Genomic DNA, 23,990 nt, shown 5'->3' with positions numbered 1-23,990 from the left:
CTTTACAGAACTAGGAAAGTGCTGTTTAACTTACAGAATGTCTTTATATTTTAAAACTGTAACTAGCCTTCAGTGAATAAACATGGCACATTTGCCTGAGAGGTGTTGCTGGCTGCAAAAAGTTTTAGCACCCCTAAGTTTTGTAAGGACAATTTAAAAGATAACTAATTGTATTCTTTAATATATATTTTTGTCATTTTTTCAGTTTCAGGTTGGAGGGTAGGAACAGAGCTGTGGTTTTGCGCCACGAACGCGTGTGTGGAAAAGCACTGAGCTCACCGCCTGCTTCCTGCATGGAGTTCCGACGCCATCTTTGGAATCCTATCTACTTATATATTTTTCCCCCCATCCGTATTCTGTTTAGCCCCTACTCACGGATTGTCTACTCACGGATTGTCTCCTTTTGATATATCCCGCATGCTATGATTTGATTGGTTGTTAGTTCTTGGAACACGCGCTTCGAATACGAGCTCGTAGAGCCAATTGTATAGCAGGGGGCGTGGCCTTGCGGAATACGGGTGCGGAAAAATGACGCGTTAGCTACCGGTAGAGCGGGAAGCCCGGCTGCTGTGGTGTTGCTCCGCCAGGAACCACCGACTGACTCAGACAGACTCGCCCACCTTCGAGCCGTTCTTTTCCCCCCTCTTCGCTCTGTCACGAACGCCGAGCAACATGGACCGAGAGCACTTTGTATACCAGGCAAAACTTGCCGAACAAGCAGAGAGATACGACGGTAAGTGTGAGTGCTGTGTTCGCGGCGCGAGGTTTGCACTGCGCGCGCTGCTTATTCCACACTTTCTCCTGTTAGCCTGTTAGCTTCTTCCCAGGCCCTTTCCAAGTCATTTTTTTAATAATTGGAAGGTCTGTATGAGTCGGGAGGGTCATGTGAACAGTTTAAGCTGCTTTATTTCATATTGTTTATGCAGAGAAAATAATAATTTGGGTCTCTAATTGAAAAGGAGAGACTCCTTTATTAAGCGGTTATGATTAATGAGATGGGAGGAGGAGTAGCGCTAGCGATAGCGCCGCTTAGCCGAGGCCTTATTCTCTCTCTCTCTCTCTCTCTCTCTCTCTCTCTCTCTCTCTCTCTCTCTCTCTCTGTGTGTTGAAACCCAGCCAAACTCAGTCATATTCTTTGCAATTAACACACATTTCACCATTGTATACTTTCAGAATATTATCATTTTAAACAGCAGCAGCAGTGTTAATGAACGCGTCATTTTGAGCCGCTGAGATTAGATGAACTGCTCATTTCCAGGCTAACAGCATGCTAGCTAGCACTATATCACCGAGTCACGTTATTAACAAGAAGGCTTAATATTGATTTAAACGCGCACACTTGTCTTTAGAGTGATTTTGGATTTAGTAAGATATACAGTTATACTCTAATTCGTTGACTCACACTGCACTGTAACTTTATATTTTACTTAATTAGCATAAAAGGCGTAATAATATGCAGTAGCGTTAGCTTCTGCCTTTAAAGTGAACACGAGTAATGCTAGACCTAGGCAGCTGGCTAATTTTATTTCATAGCTTGTGCCCCTAACTAGTTATAAACCAACTCATATGACTCAGTCAAACTTTAGTAGTTAAGTTAGATAAAATTCACCCTCTTTAACAGCTAGCGTTATTTTATTAGCCATCCATGCTGCGTTCAATATACCCAAACTGAGCGTTTTATTAACCAGCTAATGTGGCATCACATGTCGTTTCTAAGACTTAGTACGAATTTGGTAGAAGAGCTAGCCAAATAAATCAGACCATTGCTGTCTGAAGAGCTATTTATGTTTAATAGACTGCGGAGAAATGGTTTTCCATGTCAATCAGGATATGTAGCAGTGCAGTGGAGGTTGCTTTGTAATCACACATCCTCTGTGCTTTAGGAGTGAACAACATCAGCGTAGATACTGGCCTAAAACACTGAATTAAAGGAAGAGTCCACCCTTAAACACACTAAATGTGTTTACTTTGAAAGAATTGTGCTGTGCTTAGTAGTTCTGGTCCTAATTTGTTGGCTGGTGCCGTTTTAACGTTATTCCTGTGAGAAGTTAGTGGTTGTGGCCGTGCTGACGTCACAAGAGGACATTGCTATTGTTTGTGCAGGAACATCGGCGTTTAATAGGAAAACACGGTTCAGCAATCTTAAATACAAGGAATAACGATCTGGTTTCACTGGTAGCTCCTAAACACAAAAGAGTAAGCTTCTTTTCTGACTCACTGATTTTTTTAAACAACATTGTTTAAAGTTATATTAATGAGAAATACAACAACAAAGTAGAGGAGGCATTGGCGCAAATGTTAGACTCAGAGTTCCAGGATGCAATGCAGCTATAACACTATAGACTCAGCAAGTTAGTGATCTACGAGATGACGAGCAGTGCACAGAGAACCGAGTAGACGAAACACTAACGCGCCATTGCAGTGCTCTCTTCAGGTAGAGATGAACTGAAGGTGAAATCCCACTGGCTCTGCTATGAGCAGGTAGTCAAACGGTAATGTTTAAACCATTAAAATGAAAATAGACTGACATGACGATGAAAGACATTAATCTAAAATAAAATTCAACTCATACAATAAATCTTGGGTGCTATTGAAGATCACTTGTTAAGTATTAAGATGAGTATGCAAGGGTTGATTTTTCCTTTAGCTTCCTTTATGAAAAGTTCAGCAACAGAAGGTTGCAGCGAGTTAGATTGAACCCTGAGTCTACTAGCATCAGATGCTCAGGTACAACACTATACCGTAACATATTCCTGATTCTTTATTTTGTTTTTATTTCCTTTGAGTGAGTCGTACCATAACTAAGCACCTGGGCTCAATTCTGTTCCTTTTCTTATCCAGGTACCATGCGAGTCTAACCGGGATGTTCACATGCATGGAGCTAAAAATAGTGCAGATCAGTTAGAACTGTCGCGAGTCAGGTCAGATGCCACTATTTGCAAAAACACTAGCTAGACTCACTTTTCTCCTGGACAGCATGACATTTTCAGTGTTTTAGTGTAACGTCTCCAAAGTTTGTTTCTTTTTACGCGTCCTTTTTTCTCCTAGCTTTCACAGTTTCTCATCTGATGTTAGAAGTGTTTTCAGAAAGGTTTTGTATCACTAATATTTAGCTCAGTTTGACATTTCTTGCTCTACCCATGATCTTCAAGTGAGCTGGAATCCTAAAAGTATAGTTAACTATATATGCTCACTACATCAGTGTTTAATGTAACCACATTGTAGAGCCTCTATAGTACACTACAGACTTGGTAGTGATTCAGAAACAGTGAAAAGTTGATTCATTCATATTTATGTTGCATTAGTTTGCACGCCATATTCTCCATATCGAGCCTTAAAAATATCGGCACCCTAGGCTTTGCTTTGTGCGCCATTACTGCAGTGGTAAACTTAATATATAACCAACTAATTGATTAGTATAATAAGTGCTGGATTAGTTGACTAGTTACTAGTCATCAGCTTCTCCTGCTTTCTTAGGTACTCCAGGGTACAGATGGTTCTGGATTCTGATGCGTAATCGTGGAGGGCCGTTCTGCTCTAAATTAAAGGCAGATCCAGTGCACAGGCTTGAACGTGTTGGTGCGAGTTGGGTCACTTTCAGATATCTAGGGCACTGAAGAGAAAGTGGTGTGATTAGAGGTTGTACAGAGGAGATGCTAAGAGCAGAATGCTGATGAGAATTACATGCTTGTACATGTTTGTATTTTTAAAGTTTTAAAAAAAATTTTTTGTATTACTAAGCACCGATCAATGTTTGATGTTGATCAGGAATGATTAAGAAGTGGCCTTTCTATGAAGTACTTTTTGAAATTTGGTGCAGTCCTGTTATTAGGGGTCAGTGTCTGGTCTGACCCGTTCAGCAGTTATCTATACACCAGTACCAAAAAACGAGCAGAAACAGCCAGAAAACATATTAGTTTCATTACATTAACATTCGCTTTTTTGTCTTCAATATCCATGATTGTGATATTGCAGGAGGATCATTATATAAGTGAGTTCTTTTCAAGTCTTTGAATGTAAAGTCTGAATGTCATATGTAGTTTTGTAGCAACTTCCATTTTTTTCAGTGCCTTACGCTGTGTTTCATTTTATCACAACTACCCTCGTCGTCAGTTTTCCCCTGACCAGTTGTGTTCAACTTAAGAGTCATTTGACCGACAAGCTTTTACTCACTTGAGTTATAAACTTGTTAAACGTTATATATATTTAATAATAATGCTTGATTTCCGTAAGTGTCTCAGTGTACTTAAAGTCTGTGGAGTCCCCGTGTAAGAAGAAATTAAATAAAGCTCCGTGTGTTTGTATATATGTGCGTGTGTATAATGTATATGTTTATTTATTTATTTAATTATTTTTAACTGGTTTGGTTTTTGAGATAACGTTGTTTATCAGGACACGTCAAAACCTGTAGACGTAGGTGCTCTGAGATTGATTGGTGTCTCATCCAGGGTGTTTGTAGGAGAGGCTGCAGATCCACTGCGCTCCTGACCAGGATGAATAAATGACGAATAAATGACAAATTAATGCACTGTCATTGGCCATTGTCTTGGAACATAGCCTCTGTGCTATATATTTCCATTACGGTGCTCTTGGAGAACATGATGTCTTCCTTTTACAACCAGCCGGCAGGAACCCAGGAGGCAGCGGGTACAGCTGAGGTCGAACCAGCCGAGCTCACAAGGGGAGGAATGCAGCCCCATGTGTGTGAGAGCGTTCGGAAGGAGAGAGGGAGGTGGAATTGGGGGGTGGGGGGGGGGGGGGGGTGTTCTTCTTCTCTTACATAAGCTCAGAACAGAACAGGCTCATCCTGTCCATTCCCTTCTACTTGTCACTCCAGAAGCGGGGGGAAATCCCGCTAAAATAGGCTCTCGCTCGACATCTCCTCGTCTTTCCATCTTTTCTTTGTTCCCGTTACTAGGAAGTGCAGTGTCGGCGGTGCTTTGGACGCTGTCGGAGGCTCCTGACCTGTGAGAATTCCATTGCAGTGGTGTAATGGTGATGCCCCCCTTTCCTGCCCCTGCCTTCCTACTATGAAGTTCCACACCATGCAATCTATAGTCAAGAACAAGTCTTACATCAGCCTCGCCTGTTAGACTACCTTATACACACAGTAAAGCTTTCCACCCTGCAGCCGGCATGGGTTCTCTTGTAGTTCCGTTTTTGTGTGATTAAAGATATCAATCCAAAGTTTTACTCATTCTGATTGAATCGTGCAATGTGTAAATCCACATTTTTTTTAATTCAAATGTTCGGGTGTCCCATCTCCCAGAAGCTTCAGCCAGACATCTGGGAGCACCATTATTGATATGACCATTTCTGCTGTACCTTTTATCAAGGAAATCATAATCAGATTTGCCATGATTAGATGTTTTGCATCAATGCGAATGGCATTTGCTCAGGAAACTTTGTGTCGAGTTCAACTTTGGCAAACTGGAATTTGCATCATCAGCCAGTAGCACAGCTGCTTTGGCAGCATTAACCTGTGTTGCAGCACTAAGTTTGAAAAAGAAAGAAATGCATGTGATTGGTAAGGTAGCTGCCATTCTCCAAAGCACCAAAGCTAACAACTATCTTCTCCAGTGTTACTTCACTGCAATATTGCCAGGCACAGCAGAAATGCTAAGTGATGGCCAAATTGCAAACTGCACCAGAATGGATGTTTTTCGTCACCCATCTTAGAGTCCTAAATTTGGTAACGGCTGTTTTTCAAGAAAGGCTGCAAATTTCTCTGCATATTTACTCTGTTTTGTACTCAGGCCACAAAATGAAACAATGCATCAGTCTTGGCTCAGAGTTGTACTACGTTATGCTACTCCGCATTCCCATTCCGATGATATCATCCCCCTGCTTTCACTGCTTATCTTCACAGAGTGCATCTGTCTGTCTGACATAGGCGGGTCCTCTGGGACAGAGTTATGAATCAGCTCCTCGCTGCGTGTTTGGGCTCGCACCTTGCATGCCTACCGCATTAGAAATGGCCAGGAGCTTGTGCGTACAGAGCACTACAGCATGTCCTAGCATTTGCAGAGGGTGTTTCTGTTCTTTTTTTTTTAGCCCTTTTGTATTCCTACGAATTTAGTCCAGTAAAAACAGGTCCTAGATGCGCATTGTAGAATAATGATGGGACCTTTTCTGCATTCTGCGCAAAACATGCTGGCAGTCCACCAGCCTCTCCATTAGAGAGAGGAAGCAAGGGAGAAATGACACTATTAAAGGGCGTCTTCTCGTAATCTCTTAAAACTTTATTAAAGAGCGGACAAGAAACAGTCCAAAGAAAGTACTTTATGCACAAGGATTTCCTGGGCAAGGTCTTTGTTAATGTTTTTAGGTGTTTTGTAATCATAGGCACTACTTGTTTGCTGGATATATTTATAATACAAGTAGATTGGCAAGATTTTTTCCCCTAGGATTTAAATCTGGCTTCACATAGCTTGTGTTAATGGATGTTTATTCAAATTGCATGGCCAGTGGTGTTCTTGCTTTTGGGTTTTAAATCGGTTCAACTGCCAACCAAAGCTGTTTTTTCAGTGACATGTAACCACATGGCCAAAATACATGATTAAATGAAATAATTTTTGAGTATCTGGAATTAATTACATTTGTCTGGGGACCACTGAATTGAGGGGTCGTTTTCTTTGGTTTTTCTTTTGGAGTTAGGAGCATTAGTTGAACGCAGCATTCGTGTTGCAGTACCATCCCAAAATCTGAGCAGTATGTATATCTATGGTAGACGTATTCAAACTTTTTACCCCCATGAGGCCCACTTACCGTTGTGAGACGGATGGAGCGGAAGTGGCTTCCAGGCGTGGCAGTTAACATCTGAGATTTTAAACCACCTACGCAGCTGTCAATCATTTCAGATTCAGATGTTGATTTAATGGGGTATTATTGAGTAATTACTTGTTCTTGCTTACTCCCACGTTAAAATACGGCACTCCTGCACAAAACGTCATTTATATTTATTCGTATATATATATATATATATATATGTGCATTTCCCATCTCAGCTCCTCATCTGCACCAACTCTGCAATTTTTTTGGGAGCGCCACACAGTTTAAAGACTTCTGATCTATGATCTCCTTATTGTTCTATGATCCCCTATTGTTCTGGCTATTGAGGGTGTTGTTTGCGCGCGTGTTGCAGTAATGTTTATTGTTAATAATTTTCTTTATTTCTTTCTCTTTGATTGTGACAGTGTTGGAGTGATTTGAAATCGGTGTGACAGTGTTGGAGTGATTTGAAATCGGTGATGTCAGTATCACAAAGGCCAATATGGCAATAATGATTAACAAAAGGTTTGATTTTCTGCCCTGATTTATTAATGAATTTTATGGAGAATAACACGGCAGTATGGCCGCATTTCATGTTTCTTGGAACAAAATTTAGTCATTCACTTTCAGCTAGCTGAGTCACATAGCAATGACTTCAGAAACACCATTGCATCTTACAGAAGGCAACCTGATCTTAAATACTACCATAGTGAATTTAGTCATGCTTTTGGCCAGAGTACATGCAGTCCCTTCTCAGTCTGCCAGCACTGTGTTTAAACTAATAGCTTTTGTTGTATAGTGCTGACACTTGCTGAATGGCCTGAAGGCTTGAACGCTCTTTAACCTGTCGTCCCTGTTCTTAGGCAGAATAGAAGATCAACCCTGCCTAATGGCCAAGAACTCCCCCTCCTCAACTTGAGGGTTACCCAGCAACAAGCTCAGTGGGAAAGGTTAAAGGTCACCGTGTTTAGAAATAGCCACAGCTTGTAACCCTTCTAATATGGGAGTAACCAGATCTAGGCTTCAGATTTATGGCAAAAAACAAATTTATATGTTTATTAAAAACAAAGACTTCTTTTAAACTTTCACTGCTAAAGTTTCATCTACTGTTACAAACCAGATTTTAATACACTGATTTTTATTTTGGCGCTCATGTGCGATTACAAGGAGCAAGCATTAATCCTGTTGTGCACAGTGAGATTTTTTTTAAAACTCAAGCATATTTGCATCAGTGTCGGTGATTCAAAATCTTTTCTTCCCTGCTTTGTGGAATTGTATCCATGCTTTACAGTTTGCCTCCATAACATACATACACATACATACAAGGTGGTTGACTCAGAGGTTCAGGGCTTTTTTTTTAAATAACTGTCCCAGTGTTGGCTAGCTTTGATCTGGTGTAGTCGAGTATATTTTTCCACTGTAATTAAATTTTCCTCTTGTCACTGACGAAAGACGTGTGTTTATCAGGTGTAATATAATGAAATAATGACTGATGTGTTTCATAGACCCTGTCCACATGTATACGGATATCTTTTATTCATCTTTTGTCCAAAAGAAAACAGCGTTTTGGGTCACTGAAAAAGAAGCTTTACGAAAACGCCCTCAAATTTGGAGAATTTTCAAAATTCCATTTTCATGCTCAGGAGTAAAAACTATAGCCGGGTCCATAGTTATAAGAAAAAACACAATCAGTCACTGTCTTTAATCAACCAAGCCTGCATTTCTTAATCAGCTTTCAGCTCTTCTTCTTCTGTTTTTTTTGTCATTGAAGTTTGCAGTGTAAACTCACAGCTGATGTGGCTTGTGTGTGTTTGTGATGCAGAAATGGTGGAGTCTATGAAGAGCGTTGCAGGGAAGGATGTGGAGCTGACGGTGGAGGAAAGGAACCTGCTGTCCGTGGCCTATAAGAACGTAATTGGTGCACGGAGAGCTTCATGGAGAATAATCAGCAGCATCGAGCAGAAGGAGGAGAGCAAAGGTGGAGAAGACAAACTCAAAATGATCCGTGAATACAGGCAAACGGTGAGAGCGCGTCATTGGATCAGTGGCTTTAAAACTGAGCATCGTAGATTCACTCGCTGTGTTTGACTGTTCAAAGCTGAGGCTTTTTTTGTGTGTGTGTGTGTGTATGTGTTTCTTCCTTATGTTATTCCAGATATTTCATCTCAAAGCTTGCGATCTTTATTGAGTTTATTATGTTGCTTTGTTGGACCTGTTACAGTGTCACAGTGTACAGTCTGGTGGTAATCACACCTAAGAGTTGTTCAAAATTCCGACTTCTTGTAGGTTTCATAAACATCTGTAGTGACGTACAAATATCAAAGAACAAGCATGAAATGATTTTCACCATCTCTCCCTTAATGAACTGTTATGGTGCTTTCACACTTGCCAGTTTTTTCACAAATGTACTTTTTCCCTCAGTGCTTTGCATGCAATTGTGTGGGAAGCAGCTGCAAGGTGGACAGAATGCTGCTTCTTTTAAAAAGACCTGGCTACGATTTTTATGTATGTATGTATGTATGTATGTATGTCACAGTGGAGCTTCCAGAGTTGAAAAAAGTGAGGCCAAGTGTTTTGTGTCCCAGCCAATCAGGTAGCATGTTGGGGAAAACAAACATGTGTGCTGCTGAAAGTTTTATCATGTTCTTGAGTGAATATAAGGAATTTTATGACATGCTGACTAAAAGTATTTTATTGCCAATATTCCAGCATTGCCATAAAACTGAAAATAACCTAAATCTAATGTAGATAGCAAGCTAGGCTAGTTAGTTAGCCAGCATCAGTATGACTGTTAATGTTGCTATGGTTACAGTCTGCATGTTGTGTGAGCTGATTTACCCCCCTGCCCCCTTCCCCCTGTTCCCATTTCACCTTTTTTCTCCATATTAGCACCAAAGAAACTCCAGCTGGTGCTTTTTTTTTTGTGTGTGTGTGTGTGTGTGTGTGTGTGTGTGTGTGTGTGTGGAAACAAACACAAGTGTGAAAGCACCCTTAGGTTATTGAAGCTCTTTTCTTTTAAGGTCATAGAAACCAGATGTTCCATGCAATTCCTGCACAGGACAGATATTCCACTGTGTTGTCTTCAACCTGCATGACCTTTCCATGATGATAACATTAGCCTAATCTGTTAGTAAGAAAATGGTATTGGCTGGTGTATATCCTTTGTGTAATTCTAAGCACCTGTGTATTTTAAATGGTGGAATAATACTGTGACTGATTTATTGTACACCCCTAGTGTTGGCTTCTTATCTCCTCTTGATACAAAACACTTGTGTTTCCTTTATAGGTTGAGAAAGAGCTGAAATCAATCTGTAACGACATTCTGGATGTACTGGACAAGCACCTCATTCCTGCAGCCAACACGGGCGAGTCAAAGGTCTTCTATTACAAAATGTATGTTCACATTCACACGACAAAACGGTTTATTTTATTTCAGTACTGTCAATTAACACAGGACTGGGCAGTATGATGAAGAAATCTCGATAGTGTGATTAGTCAATAAAGTGTGTTGTTTTATTTACCTTTTATATTACAGTGTTTATTACTCACTTATTTTGGTGTCTACGTGTGTAAGGCGGAAACACTTGAATTTTCTCTTGTAATAAATATAACTACGGTATCTATCTATATCACCTGCTCCTTGGAACACATTAAGTGATAAACGTTTGACACTGTTAGCACAGTTTTCGCTAGTTTGATTGTTTAAGCCTTCCACAGTCTGTTTTCTATTGATTATTTTGTTGCATGTTACAGCTTGCCAGAAGCGGTGAACGTTTTTAAATATAGCATACTGAACATCCAATGCAGTAATTACCTAGGGATTACGGCTCATTATGTACTTATTAAAATTAAACGCTGTGACCCTGTGCTCTGCTCATGATGTAAACACTGTCCTGGTTTGGTCATTTTGAACACGGTCCAGAAAGTTCTGCAAGTTGTAAATGTTAATCTTTCTTTACAGTGACTGCTGAAGAAAGTAATTAGTCAAAATTAGCTCCATAGAATAATTCCGACAGTGACAATTTATTGTTTTATAATCAGCCTTATTTTTAAGCACTGATATTTCTCACACTCTGAAACAAAATTTAAGCTTCGAGGTGTGTGTGTGTGTGTGTGTGTGTGTGTGTGTGTGTGTGTGTGTGTGTGTGTGTGTGTGTGTGTGTGTGTGTGTGTGTGTGTATATACAGGAAGGGCGACTACCACAGGTACTTGGCAGAGTTTGCTACAGGCAACGACAGGAAGGAAGCAGCCGAGAACAGCTTGGTAGCGTACAAAGCAGCCAGCGACATTGCCATGATCGAACTGCCGCCGACACACCCCATCCGTCTGGGGCTGGCACTCAACTTCTCCGTCTTCTACTACGAGATCCTCAATTCTCCAGACCGCGCCTGCAGGTCAGCTCCAGACATAGCTTCTGAACTGATCTGAATTATCAACTTATTATCAACAAGTAGATTTGTGCCATTTATGGGTTCTATGATGTCTCTGTGCATGATATTGCAGTTGAGGGCAAAATACATGCACTTCCCATACACTCCATTCAGAAGGTGGTTCAGTACAAGAACAAATATGCAAAGCAAGTAACAGATTAGGAATGCACAGATTCAATACTGGGAATTACGATCATGCCCGAGGGCATTTTCATGCTTGTGTCTATTAGCCATATCAGTGTGGAATTGATACTTTTATCCGTTTGCAGCTTGATCTTCACAATGCACATGATTAAACGAACCAAAAAGCAAAGAAAATGTTGGCTGAGGGGCATGCAGGGCTGAAAATCTGTTTGTAAAACTCATTCATTGATTGGTCAGAAATAAAGCGACGGAAAAAGGTAAACAAACCTTTACCAAATGTGTATAGAAATCACTCGGACACGGAGAACACAGAGCTGTAGCTAAATAAATGAGTAGATAATTATACAGACAACTAGCTTTTGGAAGAAATTGTGTATTGTATCCAATGTTTTTCTCAATTTGTTTGTCTGCCCAAGTATTCAGAGCCCACAGTGTTTCTGCAGTGCTGCAGCTCTGCCCTTTGGCTCAGTTTGCACCTTGCAGCTCAGTTTAGCAGCTTGCACCTACAAAAATGCTGCAACCCAAAAACACACGCGTTTGTTTGGTTCACTTCCTGCAGTCAGGTTGATTCAGGGTCAATTCGTCACACTCATTTTCAAACACTCTCAAACACGCAACCGAAGGTGTGAAAGCATCTTCGTAGGATTAGATCGGATTTGTTGTATTTCTGATCTGATCCGTTCATGTTACATATCGCATGCTTGAACACGCGTCCTCAATCAGTACTTATTTACCTACAAAGCGCACCTTTACAGTCATTTTACCTGAATAAACGAGCAGTGAGTGTTTCATATATCCTGTACCTCTAAAGCTCTGTTACTTTGAAATGAAAGCTAGAGTTAGAAGGACTGCTGGGTTATTTATGGTTCAAAGTCAAACACACATGAGTCAGACTCGGGTGAGTCAAGCACGTCAACCCATGAGGCATTTCAATTCAGCGCCACCATGATTTAAATGGAGTGTTGAATGTAATCACAAGGAGCAGCTGCTGTTCTGTGTGTATAAAATAAGCTGGTCATATTAAAGTTCCCCAAAAACAAAGTAATTAGACAACAGAAAACGCAGATAACGTGCCCACACCTTTACCTTCATTAAGAAATCCTGATTCTATGTGTATATAAATTAGAAATGCCTTCTGCCTGTCTGTGCTGTTACATGATATGCATTTGCATGTTGGAACATATTTTTTGATGCAGTAACACTTGTCTGTTACTGATGTAACTTCCAATGAATTCCCTCAATTTTTAAAAAGAATGTGGCAGAGAACGCTTTCACCACAAGGCACATGAAAATGCTCTATATATCCCAGTTAACAATTTAGCTCAGATTTTACTGCTGGTGTGAACATCTGTACTGAATTAATCCCATTTACAATTCCAGTACAAACCTTCTAGACTCCAGTTTAACTCGATTAATCCTCTGTGGTGTGTTTAATTGTTATATTTCTCATATGCATATATTAATAACTAGCGCACATAAAAGCTGCTCGGGTGATTGCAAGTCTTCTTTCTGATCACGCCGCATTTCATTCATCAACCACCTCCAGATGAGCGTGATAGAAAGCTGTTTTAGAAAAGCTGCTGTTTACTGTGTGAGGTGTGAAAAACATCAAACCAGCCCTTCATGTCTTTGTGAATCATCAGCTGTGCATCTGATAGGACAGGTCTACAGAGGCTCGCTAATTCATCAGTGTCTGAAGCTCTGTTATGCAAGGTCTGATTCGTATCTGGAAAACTGTTCTTTTATCATCATTTACAATATGGTATATTTTTAAAAATACCCTGTTTAACTGAACATGTCTCTGCATTATGTTAACGGCCAGGCATCACGTCTTTGAGTTAGTATAAGTGCAAGTTCAATCTTAACATGTGTATCCTTCCATTTTCGCTTGTAGCTTCTCACCTTCTAATAATGTTATTCCTATTACTGAAGATTGAAGCCAGTGTTAGTATTTTGCAACAGAGTCAATATGTTTGAATGTTTAAAGTAAGATAAATTGGTCATTTGTTTGATCCAAAGGTGTTGATTAATTTTCTGTAACAGCAGCTCGTTATAATAACGTTATCACTTCTATAGTAACAACAAATTCACATGGATGTGTATAGTGGACGCGCCACATAAATAGATTAAAAAAAACTATAATTAGGAAACATTTATTTAGTATTTTAGAAGGTGTATGCCGTGTCAGCACAAAATTCAGAGGTAAAACTATTCTTTTAAAGTATAGTGGCATGGAAGAGCCAGCCCTTTGCTGATTATTTTCTATAAAAGCACAAGTGTTTTATTCTTATACTACAACAATCTGTCAGTGATTGCAATTATTAAAAGAACGTTTTTTATCCATTTATAGTTCAGTGTTGTGGAACAGGTTAGTTCCTGTTATCATTGTGTGTTATACCTTATATAATCTAAGTTGTTGTGCAGTTTTTGCAATTTAAGAATGAAAAGAACACTATGAGAATCCTGTAGTCTACCAGAGGGCAGTGTATTGGTTTGGTTCAGTAAAAATGAAAGTCCTCCACTTTCGAGTGACGGTTCTGTAAATAAATCAGTAAATAAATAAATAAGATTTAGAGCAGTCTAGACTTTGAGATTTTATGTGACATTTAATAATTGTTTAAATATTACGTGAATATTAATAATAATATTGGAATATTTAAATATTATTGGAACTAGTGCCTTATTAAAATATTACTCATTTAAAAAAAAAAATAATAATAATTATTGAAGCTTGAAATGCAAGCATGTCTCCTCAGGCCTGACCTTTGACCCAGCTTTTCTCCTTGAATAGGTTGGCGAAGGCGGCGTTTGATGATGCGATAGCAGAACTGGACACGCTCAGTGAGGAGAGCTATAAGGACTCGACACTTATCATGCAGTTGCTACGTGACAACCTGACACTATGGACTTCAGACATGCAGGGAGACGGTAAGAGAGCGAGCAGGACCACTGAGCTCGAGAGCAGCCTGAGGCTCCGTAAACTGTTTACACGAGTCGACCGCTGGGCTCTGATTGGATGTGTGGTTCAGTGGACACTTCCTGTTGTGTCCCTAATTTCTCATTCATTACAGCTGATTCTTTTTCTGTTCCTTACTTGTCCCTTTCATGTCCCTAATTTCTAACCATTTTCTTTTCTTTTCTTTTCTTTTCTTTTCCATTTTCTTTTCCTTTTTTTTTTCATTTCATTTCTCTTGCTTTTTTTTATTTTCTTATGTCCCTTTTGATTTATTACAACTGATTTTTCCCTGTTCTTTCCTTTTCCCTGCCATGTCTGATTTCTAACCAGTTTAAACTTTCTTTCCTTTTTCTTTTCCTTACCTTTTCTTTCTTTCTTTCTTTTTGTTTTTTTTTTTTTTTTTCCTTGGTTGTTTCTTTCTTTCCTTGTTTTTTCTGTTTTTCTTGCTTTTCTTTGCCACCTCTGTTCTTTTTTTTACCTGCTATCTTTCCATTTTTCTTGGTATGTTACATTCATGTTTCTCTCTTTCTCTCTCTCTCTCTAACGTATGCTTCTCAGTTCTCTAACCTCTCGCTCTCTCCTCCGTGTCACTGGCGTAGATTCGTAAGGATCTCCACCCCCCTCATTTCCCACTAGAGCTCCTCTTTGTAAGTTATCTCTCTTCTGTGCTTTTTCTTCACCTTTTCTTTCTCACCCCTGCTGCTCCTCTGCTTCTCACTAACTACACTGCATCCTGCTGTGTGTGTCCAAGTGCAGATCTGTTTATTGTCCTCAGAACTTTGTCACGAGGGCAGTGTGGTGTTCCTGTTCACATTAGATTAGTCTACAGTCGAAACCTTTGCACTCGTGTGAAGTCTTGTTCCAGCTAGCCTAGCCCGTATGACATCACTGATTGCTATTGCTGTCCCTTTTGTTTCTGGGCCTTTGTGTCGCTCCTTGCTAATTCCTCACCACACATCGGAGTGAGGCAGTTGGCCGCACAGTCGCCTTGGTTACGTTGCCGAGCAGCAAGCGGCCGAGAAATCCTACTGGGGTTCCTGCGCCTGTAAATGAAGTTCCAGTTCAGCTGACACGGCCTTGCATAGTTCATGAATTTTTATATTTTTTTTGTACACATTCAGTACCGCATCTTGTGTCTGAGTAAGCTTTATAGACACTTTAAAAACACACTCAGTCTGTTGCTTTGGAACACTTATAACATGTTATATGGTGTGTGCGCGTGTGTGCGTGTGTGTGTGCGTGCGTGCGTGTGTGTGTGCATGCTATAGGACAATTGTACGGTAGTACATCACTGTTTTATAGCACTTTTCCACAGGACAATGTGGTACAGCAGCAAATCATTGATCCCACATTTTCTTCTTATTACCATTGACAAGTGACCCTGAGTACTCTTGGCAGAGTACCAGGAGTACCAGGGAGGGACATGTGGATGGAGTTAGAAATAGAGCCAATATGGAAACAAAAATGCATTAGTAAGCAGCTTTAGGAGAAAATATCACAATTTTATCAGAAACTTTATTTTCCTGCAGTAATGTTTTACTGTTGCTAATATTTACCTCACATTTTCAGGTTAGAAGCCTTCCATTTATGTCCACAGTACGCACACAGACTCATGAATATCACATTCTTTATAAGTTAAATAAAACAAATAGTGAATTTCTTCATATATCATATTCTGAAATCACATTAGAGATGCATATTGCTGAACAAGCAGGACTCCGGAGACAGTTAATTGTACAATTAAACTCTCAATAAAACAGAGTGTCAGAGTCAAGTTTGTGATGCTTGTCAGCCAGGTTTGGTTGTTTCTGCAGTGTAGGAATTTATAAAACATTTTTCATGCTGGTATTATGTCTATTCACTGCTTGTCTTCAGCGAGGAAAGAAAAAAAAAAAAAAGCTCAAATTTCACTCTCTGAGCCGGTCTCTGAAACTTGTTTTCGTCATCTGTGCCACTGTTCATGTCTCTCCCTTCCGAATCACATTAGCATGCACGGTTTAATTCATCTGTAGGGAATCATCGTTTACTCCTTTAAATGCAGGATGGAAAGCATTCAGTGTTATAGAAAAGAGCTGGTTACCACATTGTAGCACTGGCAAGTTTCAATAACTCATACAACTCTAGGCAGCAAGTCATCCTTATTTTTCTAGTCACCACACAACCTCCAGAGATCTCCTCCTGTTTCTATGAGTATTATGTGATGGGAAACGGACACAAGTACTTGAAGAGTTAGGGAATATTCTGGATTTGGATTAGTAACGATTCCTTGCCGTACTACACTGTCCAGTGGAAAAGTGCTTTTAGATATGGAAGAATCTGTAATAATAAGCTGAGACATATACACTCACCATCCACTTTATTAGGAACACCTGTACACCTGCTCATTCATGCAGTTCTCTAATCAGCCAATCATGTAGCAGCAGCACAATACAAAAAAGTCATGCAGGTACGGTTCAAGAGCTTCAGTTAATGTTTCATGCAGATACGGGTCAAGAGCTTCAGTTAATGTTCACATCAAACATTAGAATGGGGGGACAAACATTCTGTGTAAACTTTAGAGACTGTTGTGTGTGAAAATCCCAGGAGATCAGCGTTCTCTGAAGTACTCAAAGCAGCCCATCTGATAAACATCCATGCTACGATCAGAGTCACAGAGATTGCACTTTCTTCATTCTGCTGTGTGATGTGAAAATTATCCGGCACTCTTGACATGATTGGCATGATTGGCTGAATACATAACTGCATGACTGTACATGTGTTCCTAATAAAGTGGACAGTGAGTATATTTTCACATATTAACTTTATGAATGTAATGCTTATATTAAATTTTTAAGGTTTGTGTTTATACCAGAATTGATTTTTGTTGAATCTGCTCTGAGAGCTGATCTGTTCTTATCTCAGGTGAAGAACTGAATAAAGAAGCACTGCAGGATGTGGAAGACGAGAACCAGTGAGACGTCACCACATGGGACACTCTTTCCTCTGCACTCTCTCTCTCTCTGTCTCTCTCTCTGTCTCTCTCTCTCTGTCTGTCTCTCTCTGTCTGTCTGTCTGTCTGTGTCTGTCTCTCTCTCTCTCTCTCTCTCGCATCCCAAGTCTCTGGTCCCGCCCCTCTCAGGTCTCCATGGTGTCACCGAAAGAGCTCCGAAGTCACCCTGTCTCCTCCAGCACTCACTCTTTCTCTCCTGTATGTCGGTTTAGCGCTCTGCTCTTTTGGGTTACACCCTGGGCATTTTTAAATGTGCGCCCCCCTGCCCTTGAACTTGGCACTATCAGATCCACACATGAATTGACCTCCTGAGTGAATAGGCATTGTGGAGAACTTCCCCTGCTGGTTTATTTGTATTAAACTTGCAGAGTGTTGTCTGCGTATGGGCTTGTTTTATGTCTCACTTTGCTTTTAATTCAGCGCGCGGTAGCGGTACGGCGTCGTTTGCCTCTGTTCTGTGATTGGCAGAGTTATTGCTTCTGTAATCACACACATTGCTGACTGTGTCATGGCAGCTGGGATGCTAAATCTCAGCTGTCTGTTCTGGGAGATGCAGCACCCTACAAAGGGCATTTTTTTCCTTTTCCTTTTCCTCTGCTTGGTTTTTAAAGGGATGCCTATTAAATTTTTTAGGTGCCCGTTTTAAAGCAGGCTCTCAGAGCCATTGTGTTTTGCTGCCAGTCTATTCCTATTGCTTTGCACACATCAGCCTCTATGCAGAACGTCGCTCCAGCACTGTATGTGAACACGCGCTCCTGTCTAACCATTCATGGGGGAAAAAAAGACCCCAGGTCAACTCCTCAGCTTTTATTTTATTATTATTATTTTTGTCCAACTTGGTTCAGATGCAGATTTCTCTGCCTCAGCTTCGCCCCTCTCTCGTGCTCCCATTTTCTCTCTTGCTCTCTAGAACTTTCTCTTTTTCTCCTCACCCATTCAGTATGTGTAACTTGAATCTGATTTGTACTACTGGATATTCTGATCGGAGCCAACGCGCACCATCTGTATTCTTACTGAAACACAGCATGGGATTAACTTTAACCTTCAAATAAAACCAAACCTAAGTTAAAAAACAACATTTCTAATGTGTTTTTATGTGTTTGTTCTGTGTATATAATGTTGGAGGATAAACAGTTTAGATAAACAGTCAGAGTTTAGACGGTACGTTAGAATCGGAATTAAAAATGTCTGAATCGGTGAATTTTGCTGAAAAGACAGACGAGAGACTGGACGTCCTTTTGTAGTGCAGAAATGAATAAAGCTGCAGTTTCTGTCTTAACAACAACTGTATAAAGTGTGATTTCGGGTAAGATGTGATGCTTTATACGTAGATGCTGCAGCAACCTTACAATAAGTCTTAATATTATTGTCAGGCCTTTTCCTCACTTTCAAGTTAAAGGCATGTCTATAATGTGGGACTGTTGGTTTGGTACAGTTGGGATGATTAGTTCTTATATAAATTAAATCTTTTATTTATTTATTTTTACTTACTTTGGTACTAAATTAAACTGTCAAGAATATAACAGTTACTTTAAGGTAATAAAGTAAGCCACATAAAATGCTAATATCAGCAAATATAAATATCACCTCCTTTTCATCTTATTTGTATCATTTCTAGCATTTTAAACAATAAAAATTAAAATTAGTGGGTGTAGTTGTGGGAGAAGTACTCAAGTTTATTACTGTTTATTAACAAAATTGTAATCATCAGAGATGCCTGTAAAAAGGCTGACACGTGGGGCTTTTGTGGGATATAAACAATTTTTTTTTACCTATTCTAATTATTAAAAAGCATATGTTATATTTTTATAAGCACACAAACAAATGCTGTCCCATTGCATAAAACATGTTCATGTAACATGAGACTGTCATAAAACACGTCATAGAAACGAAAGTTGTAAAATGTATTTTATTTTAGTTAGTGGTAGGTGTTGTCACAATACCAGATGATGACTTCGATACCTATACCACTTATCACGATGTTTGATATTGTACGATACTATGGCAAAAGCGATGCTTTACCAGGTATCAAGTCTGTTAAAATAATTGGAAAATATTTATTCTTTATAGAGAATAAAATGCTCAGAAAATAATAAATAAATACAGAAGTAATTATATTCATAGTTTTATTTTGAAATAATAATGATGGAGTAAGATTATATATTTCATTGATTGTTTCAAGATAAAACTTTATTTTTAGCACTTTGGTCACGCCATATTCATGACAACTTTTTACATAGTTTTAGTTCCACATGAACAGCATTGTGTTTTGGGTGTAAAAGGTCTTTTATCAGTGAACTTGCCCTTTTTACTGAACAGAAGCCCCGCCCCTCTGATCAGGTCAGGACAAAATAAAAGTAGAGCTTTAGTGAGTGGTTGGTTGTCTTCATATATCCCTGATGGTTAGTCAGCTGTGGCCAGAAATTTGTAATGTATTTTTAAGTGCACCCTGTACTGAGTTAGGTTTCATTGTCACATGTCAGATCTGTAGCAGATTTCCGCACCACATATGAAAAAAGCACAAATCAGAATTGAAACTCGATTATTGTTGTTCACATTGTCATGAAAAAGTCAGATCTGTGTCTCACATGAGGAAAATGACTGGATTTGAGGAATCTTGCCTGAAGTGTGAGCCCAGCCTCATAGCTGGTGGAGTGAACAGCAGAGGGAGCCAGTGAGCTGCACTTAGTGAGCACTGCTGAAGTTCTCTGGTGTGTATTTCAAGACCATAAAGCTAATTTCGTGTGTTTAATCTTGGAGAGAAATATACAAGCGCTTCTAATCTTATTGCACATTGGTTTGTTTATTGCACTCAACAACATACAAAGGTTTCTAATAGTTACTTTATTTGAGTCTACATGATACAGTTCCCTTTCTTTTGTGGTGTCATGATTTTCATGAGTGAAATTTATGAAACCGTTCCTTTGAGGAGCTTTGAAGCCTTCATTAAAGCCGGTGACGATGAGGAACTTCTCACAGATGAGCACAAAAAATAAAAAAATGAACACAAGGTTGGGAGTGAACAAACGTAACTTTTCTAAATACTAGTGTGCTTGAAATAAACCAAATGGTACAGTCCTCATGTGAGGGTAAAAGTGACAATACAGTGGAAAATGTTCAGTAACATGAGTGACGTAATATATATTAGGGATTTTTTTTTTTTTAAATACAATCCATAATCAAGAAACAAGACAAATAATTTGTAAATAAATATATACATCAACTAAGACATCTAATTCTTACGGAAAACATTCTGACAAATAAGGGGATAATCAATAATCTGACTAATTGACAACTCATATCCTACTGTAAGATATTTGGAAGGACGCAGTCCATCAAACACAGGTTTAAAAACATGCCCTAAACATAAGTCACACTATATCAATATACTTTATACTGTTTTCTTCAGTCTTTATAAATATTAAAAACATCACAAATCTAGGTTCTGACATCTGTTCTTTATAAAACTATGTCAATTTTTTTTAGTAAACATTCAGCCACAATAAAGAAGACTTTTTATACTTTTAATGCTAATAATGCTGTACACACTTATATATATTTCAAGATCTCAGTAATATAAACATTGATCGTACCTAAACATACACAACCAGGATAACAAAACCCGTACAAACTTTTATCAAACATCGTGACGCTCACTGCAAAAACTTAAATAGTAACAGTGCTATTCTAGAAATGCTAAAAATCCAAAGAGTTCACGTCATGTTTCCTAAAAATCTGTTTCAAAGCTGTGAAGAAAAAACAATGAGCCTCTTTGTGTGCAGGAAATGCTACTAGTAAATCTCTGTAGGTCTAGTTACTCTAATAAAATCTGAAACACACAGGGACGTCCTTGTCCACAGTTCTGAAGTATTGCTACAGTCAGTGCAAAACAGTTACTTTACGAACACAAGATTACATACAGTATACAAACACAAGTCGAACTAATTGTAACGTTAGAGGTGAGAAATCGGAGCTGAACGAGCTGTTCCTACCTGACAGGTGCATGCATGATTCAACACGCAGAGTTATTACTGGGAGAAAAAAAAAAATCACAGCACACAAAAGGTGAACTTCTGCAAAAGACCTGAAACCACTTCTCTTCATTTATACAGTAAACACCTGCATCCGGTTGCACCAGCTGAAGTAAGAGCGATCGTAGCCAAGTCTGAATGTTAATGTCAGCATCTTTGAGTTTACTAACTAAGTGACGAAATAAAAAATGAACAGTTTTACCAAGCCGGGATCTCGTTTTGGTTTGTTTGGAACAGAAATGATATAAAATAAAATATAAAAGTATTTTATATTATGATATTAGTTGGAAACCAGTTAGAAGGAAATAAAAGAATGGTAAGTAACACTATTTATGTATGATAACCTACTCTGTTTATAGGAAGCCTAGAACATAAATAAAACCAAATAATGCATTTAACCAGAACAGAATAATGCATTTTTTAAATTCTTTTATTAGCATTGTAGGAAAAATACTTAAGGAAAAGTACTTTAAGAATTTTGGTCTATTGGGAAAACATTTAGAGTTAGGCTATACTTTCCTGAAATCACACTCCAATGGAAAAAAAAAAAAAAAAACGTTATTGACTAGTTTAGCAATTTGTTGTTTTCAGTTAAGTGAAAAATTTCATTCATTTTCAGTTTTTGTTCCTTGAACTTTATGACTTAAAACCTACACCCACCCCTAGTATATGCAACATTTGCCATAAATAAAACTACAACTTTATTATATCATTGATTTTGTATATGTTTTTTGATATTAAACAATACCAAAACTGATAACGAAATGAGTAAGTTACTTAATCGTCGAAATGAGTAAGTTACTTAATCATGTATTGGAACATTTTATTTAGCTTTGTTTATGTTTCCCCAATGTTCACACACTTAGGCTACTATGTTTGTTCTTTATAACATTAGCTAGTTGATTTCCAATGAAGTGCTGATGAATTAGCTAGCTACATTAGTTACCTTGGCTTGAGCTGGGTTGCAGTGAAGAGAGGACTTTATTCTATTTTTCGGAAAAAAGTGCATTGGTACGTTTGCCTACATTTTTCTTCCATTTCGTGGCATATAGTGGCTGACTGTCAAGAACAACATACTGGGTAAGAGCTGGGTATTTTCACTCACCTAGCATTGTCAGTAGACATTTTTCTTTCCTAGCTAGTGTTCGCTGCTAGTAATGATCTCCTCGTACTCCTTGAGTTTTATGTTGAAGATGATTAATCAGGTTACTTGTATTGTAGGAAGATCCTGTAAGTCCTCCTTTTGATATTTTTGCAGAGCACAGTTTGCAGTTTGCTTTGATTGTCATCATTACTCTGTGAAAAACGTCCAGATCGCTGTTTATTAGTGAGGGAACACGCACTAGGACAACGTGGCACGAGATGTTGGTATCAGAGCGTGTAAATGAACATGGCATCAAACCGATATAGACAGATATTAACCACTTCCCTGTTTCTATACCCATGTGGGTTGTGGATGTAGTGTTTCCTGTTAACGTCAAATCATGTTTCTGATTGGCTGGTTATGGTGTATACATCACAAAACATTTCATCTATGATAGTTTTACGCACTTTGAGGTATGATATACTCAGTCTCTGTTTTGCAAAATTCTGAACCGTGCTAGTTCTTTACACCGTCACTTCCGATCGAACTTGCGTTCAGCTGGTGCAACTGGCTCCTCATCATGTTTTCAGGTCTCATACTACTGGTTTCATATCTGTGGTTAAAGTTGTGTCCTACAATGTTGTGAGTTCAAATCTCAGATCCTTCGACTGTTCAGTTGTGCTTGGATCGGAGTCTGTGCTTGGATTTTGTCTCACTTGTATGCCACTTTGGATAAAGCATCTTCCGAAGGAATAAAAGTGAATATAAATGTGTTGTGATTCTGAGGCAATTGTTCATCCAGGCTGATTTGTTTCATACTGACATGTTCCTAAACACGCAGCCACAATGAAGAAGATGGACGTTTTAGGAGCAATGCTACAACTTTGAACTCAGAACGATATATGATCACCTTTACTGCTGTTTTATCTACTCAGGAGTAGGCAGCGGTGCTTTTATGGATGAAGTGGCACTCTCTTTGAAATGATTCAGTGTGTGAACTGAAAAACAAAGCTGTACATGTACAGTGTAACTGCATTAGTCGTCCGGACAGAGGCGGCTTCAGAATCTTTCATTCTGAGCTATTAGTCCATCTGTCCCTCTTTAGTTTCCTCCACTGTCTCTGCTTGGCCTGAGATTCAGCTCAGGTTAACACCATGTCCAGTGTGAATGAATCAAACTCAAAACGAGAACTAAACTGGTTTGACTGGTGGACTTGTGGATGTAAGTCAGGATGGATAGGATTTTTTTTTTTTAAAGCTGCCCGAAGAGGATGGAGCAGAGGAGGAAGATTGAGTAAAGCAGCATGAGGCACAAACCCAAACGCCGGTCCAGCTTCCAGCCGTTCAGGTGAACACTCAGCACCTGGATGCATGAGAAAGCAAACAACAAAACACTTGGATTAAAAATTATTTTCAAAAGACCCAAAAAAGGATATTTTAATATATTTGAAGTACGTGCTTTTTTTTTTTGGAGGTTCTGTGGACATTTGGATAGTCCTCAGACAATAAGTACAACAAAATACATAATTGAAAGACCTAAAAAATGTACTTTTAGTCAGGTAAAGTTAAGGTTAGTTATGTGTTGC

General features: G+C 39.0%; 2 protein-coding genes across 3 annotated transcripts in view; one reads left to right on the top strand and one right to left on the bottom strand.

Moving 5' to 3' along the window:
• The first annotated feature begins 515 nt into the window (after positions 1-515).
• Positions 516-18,366, top strand: LOC113531346 (14-3-3 protein epsilon). 2 transcript variants are annotated; one of them, XM_026922028.3, is made up of 7 exons: positions 517-733; positions 8,594-8,793; positions 10,058-10,164; positions 10,959-11,165; positions 14,137-14,273; positions 14,901-14,948; positions 17,203-18,366. In XM_026922028.3, the coding sequence occupies exons 1-6, from the start codon at positions 673-675 to the stop codon at positions 14,906-14,908; spliced, it is 720 nt and encodes a 239-aa protein (XP_026777829.1). In that variant the 5' UTR covers positions 517-672; the 3' UTR covers positions 14,909-14,948; positions 17,203-18,366. The 2 variants fall into 2 exon arrangements, with proteins under 2 accessions (XP_026777828.1, XP_026777829.1); XM_026922027.3 differs by lacking the exon at positions 14,901-14,948 and having other exon boundaries at positions 516-733.
• A 1,706-nt stretch (positions 18,367-20,072) lies between these two features.
• Positions 20,073-23,990, bottom strand: part of LOC113531397 (sodium/potassium/calcium exchanger 3) — a 53,114-nt gene continuing 49,196 nt past the window's right edge. The window contains exon 17 of the mRNA XM_026922138.3: positions 20,073-23,767. Coding sequence (XP_026777939.3) covers positions 23,657-23,767 — 111 coding nt within the window. The 3' untranslated portion in view covers positions 20,073-23,656. The remainder of the gene's footprint in view (positions 23,768-23,990) is intronic.

Source organism: Pangasianodon hypophthalmus, chromosome 27 (genome assembly GCF_027358585.1).
Source record: "Pangasianodon hypophthalmus isolate fPanHyp1 chromosome 27, fPanHyp1.pri, whole genome shotgun sequence".
Taxonomy (NCBI): domain Eukaryota; kingdom Metazoa; phylum Chordata; class Actinopteri; order Siluriformes; family Pangasiidae; genus Pangasianodon; species Pangasianodon hypophthalmus.
The sequence above is the reverse complement of the archived record's forward strand: the minus strand, read 5'-3'. Positions and strand labels throughout refer to the sequence as shown.

Excerpts from the sequence above, each read along its gene's own strand:
- LOC113531346 (XM_026922027.3), top strand. The coding sequence starts at position 673 with ATGGACCGAGAGCACTTTGTATACCAGGCAAAACTTGCCGAACAAGCA. Across the intron at positions 8,794-10,057 it reads TCCGTGAATACAGGCAAACG|GTTGAGAAAGAGCTGAAATC; the intron begins GTGAGAGCGCGT and ends TTTCCTTTATAG. Across the intron at positions 11,166-14,136 it reads TCTCCAGACCGCGCCTGCAG|GTTGGCGAAGGCGGCGTTTG; the intron begins GTCAGCTCCAGA and ends CTCCTTGAATAG.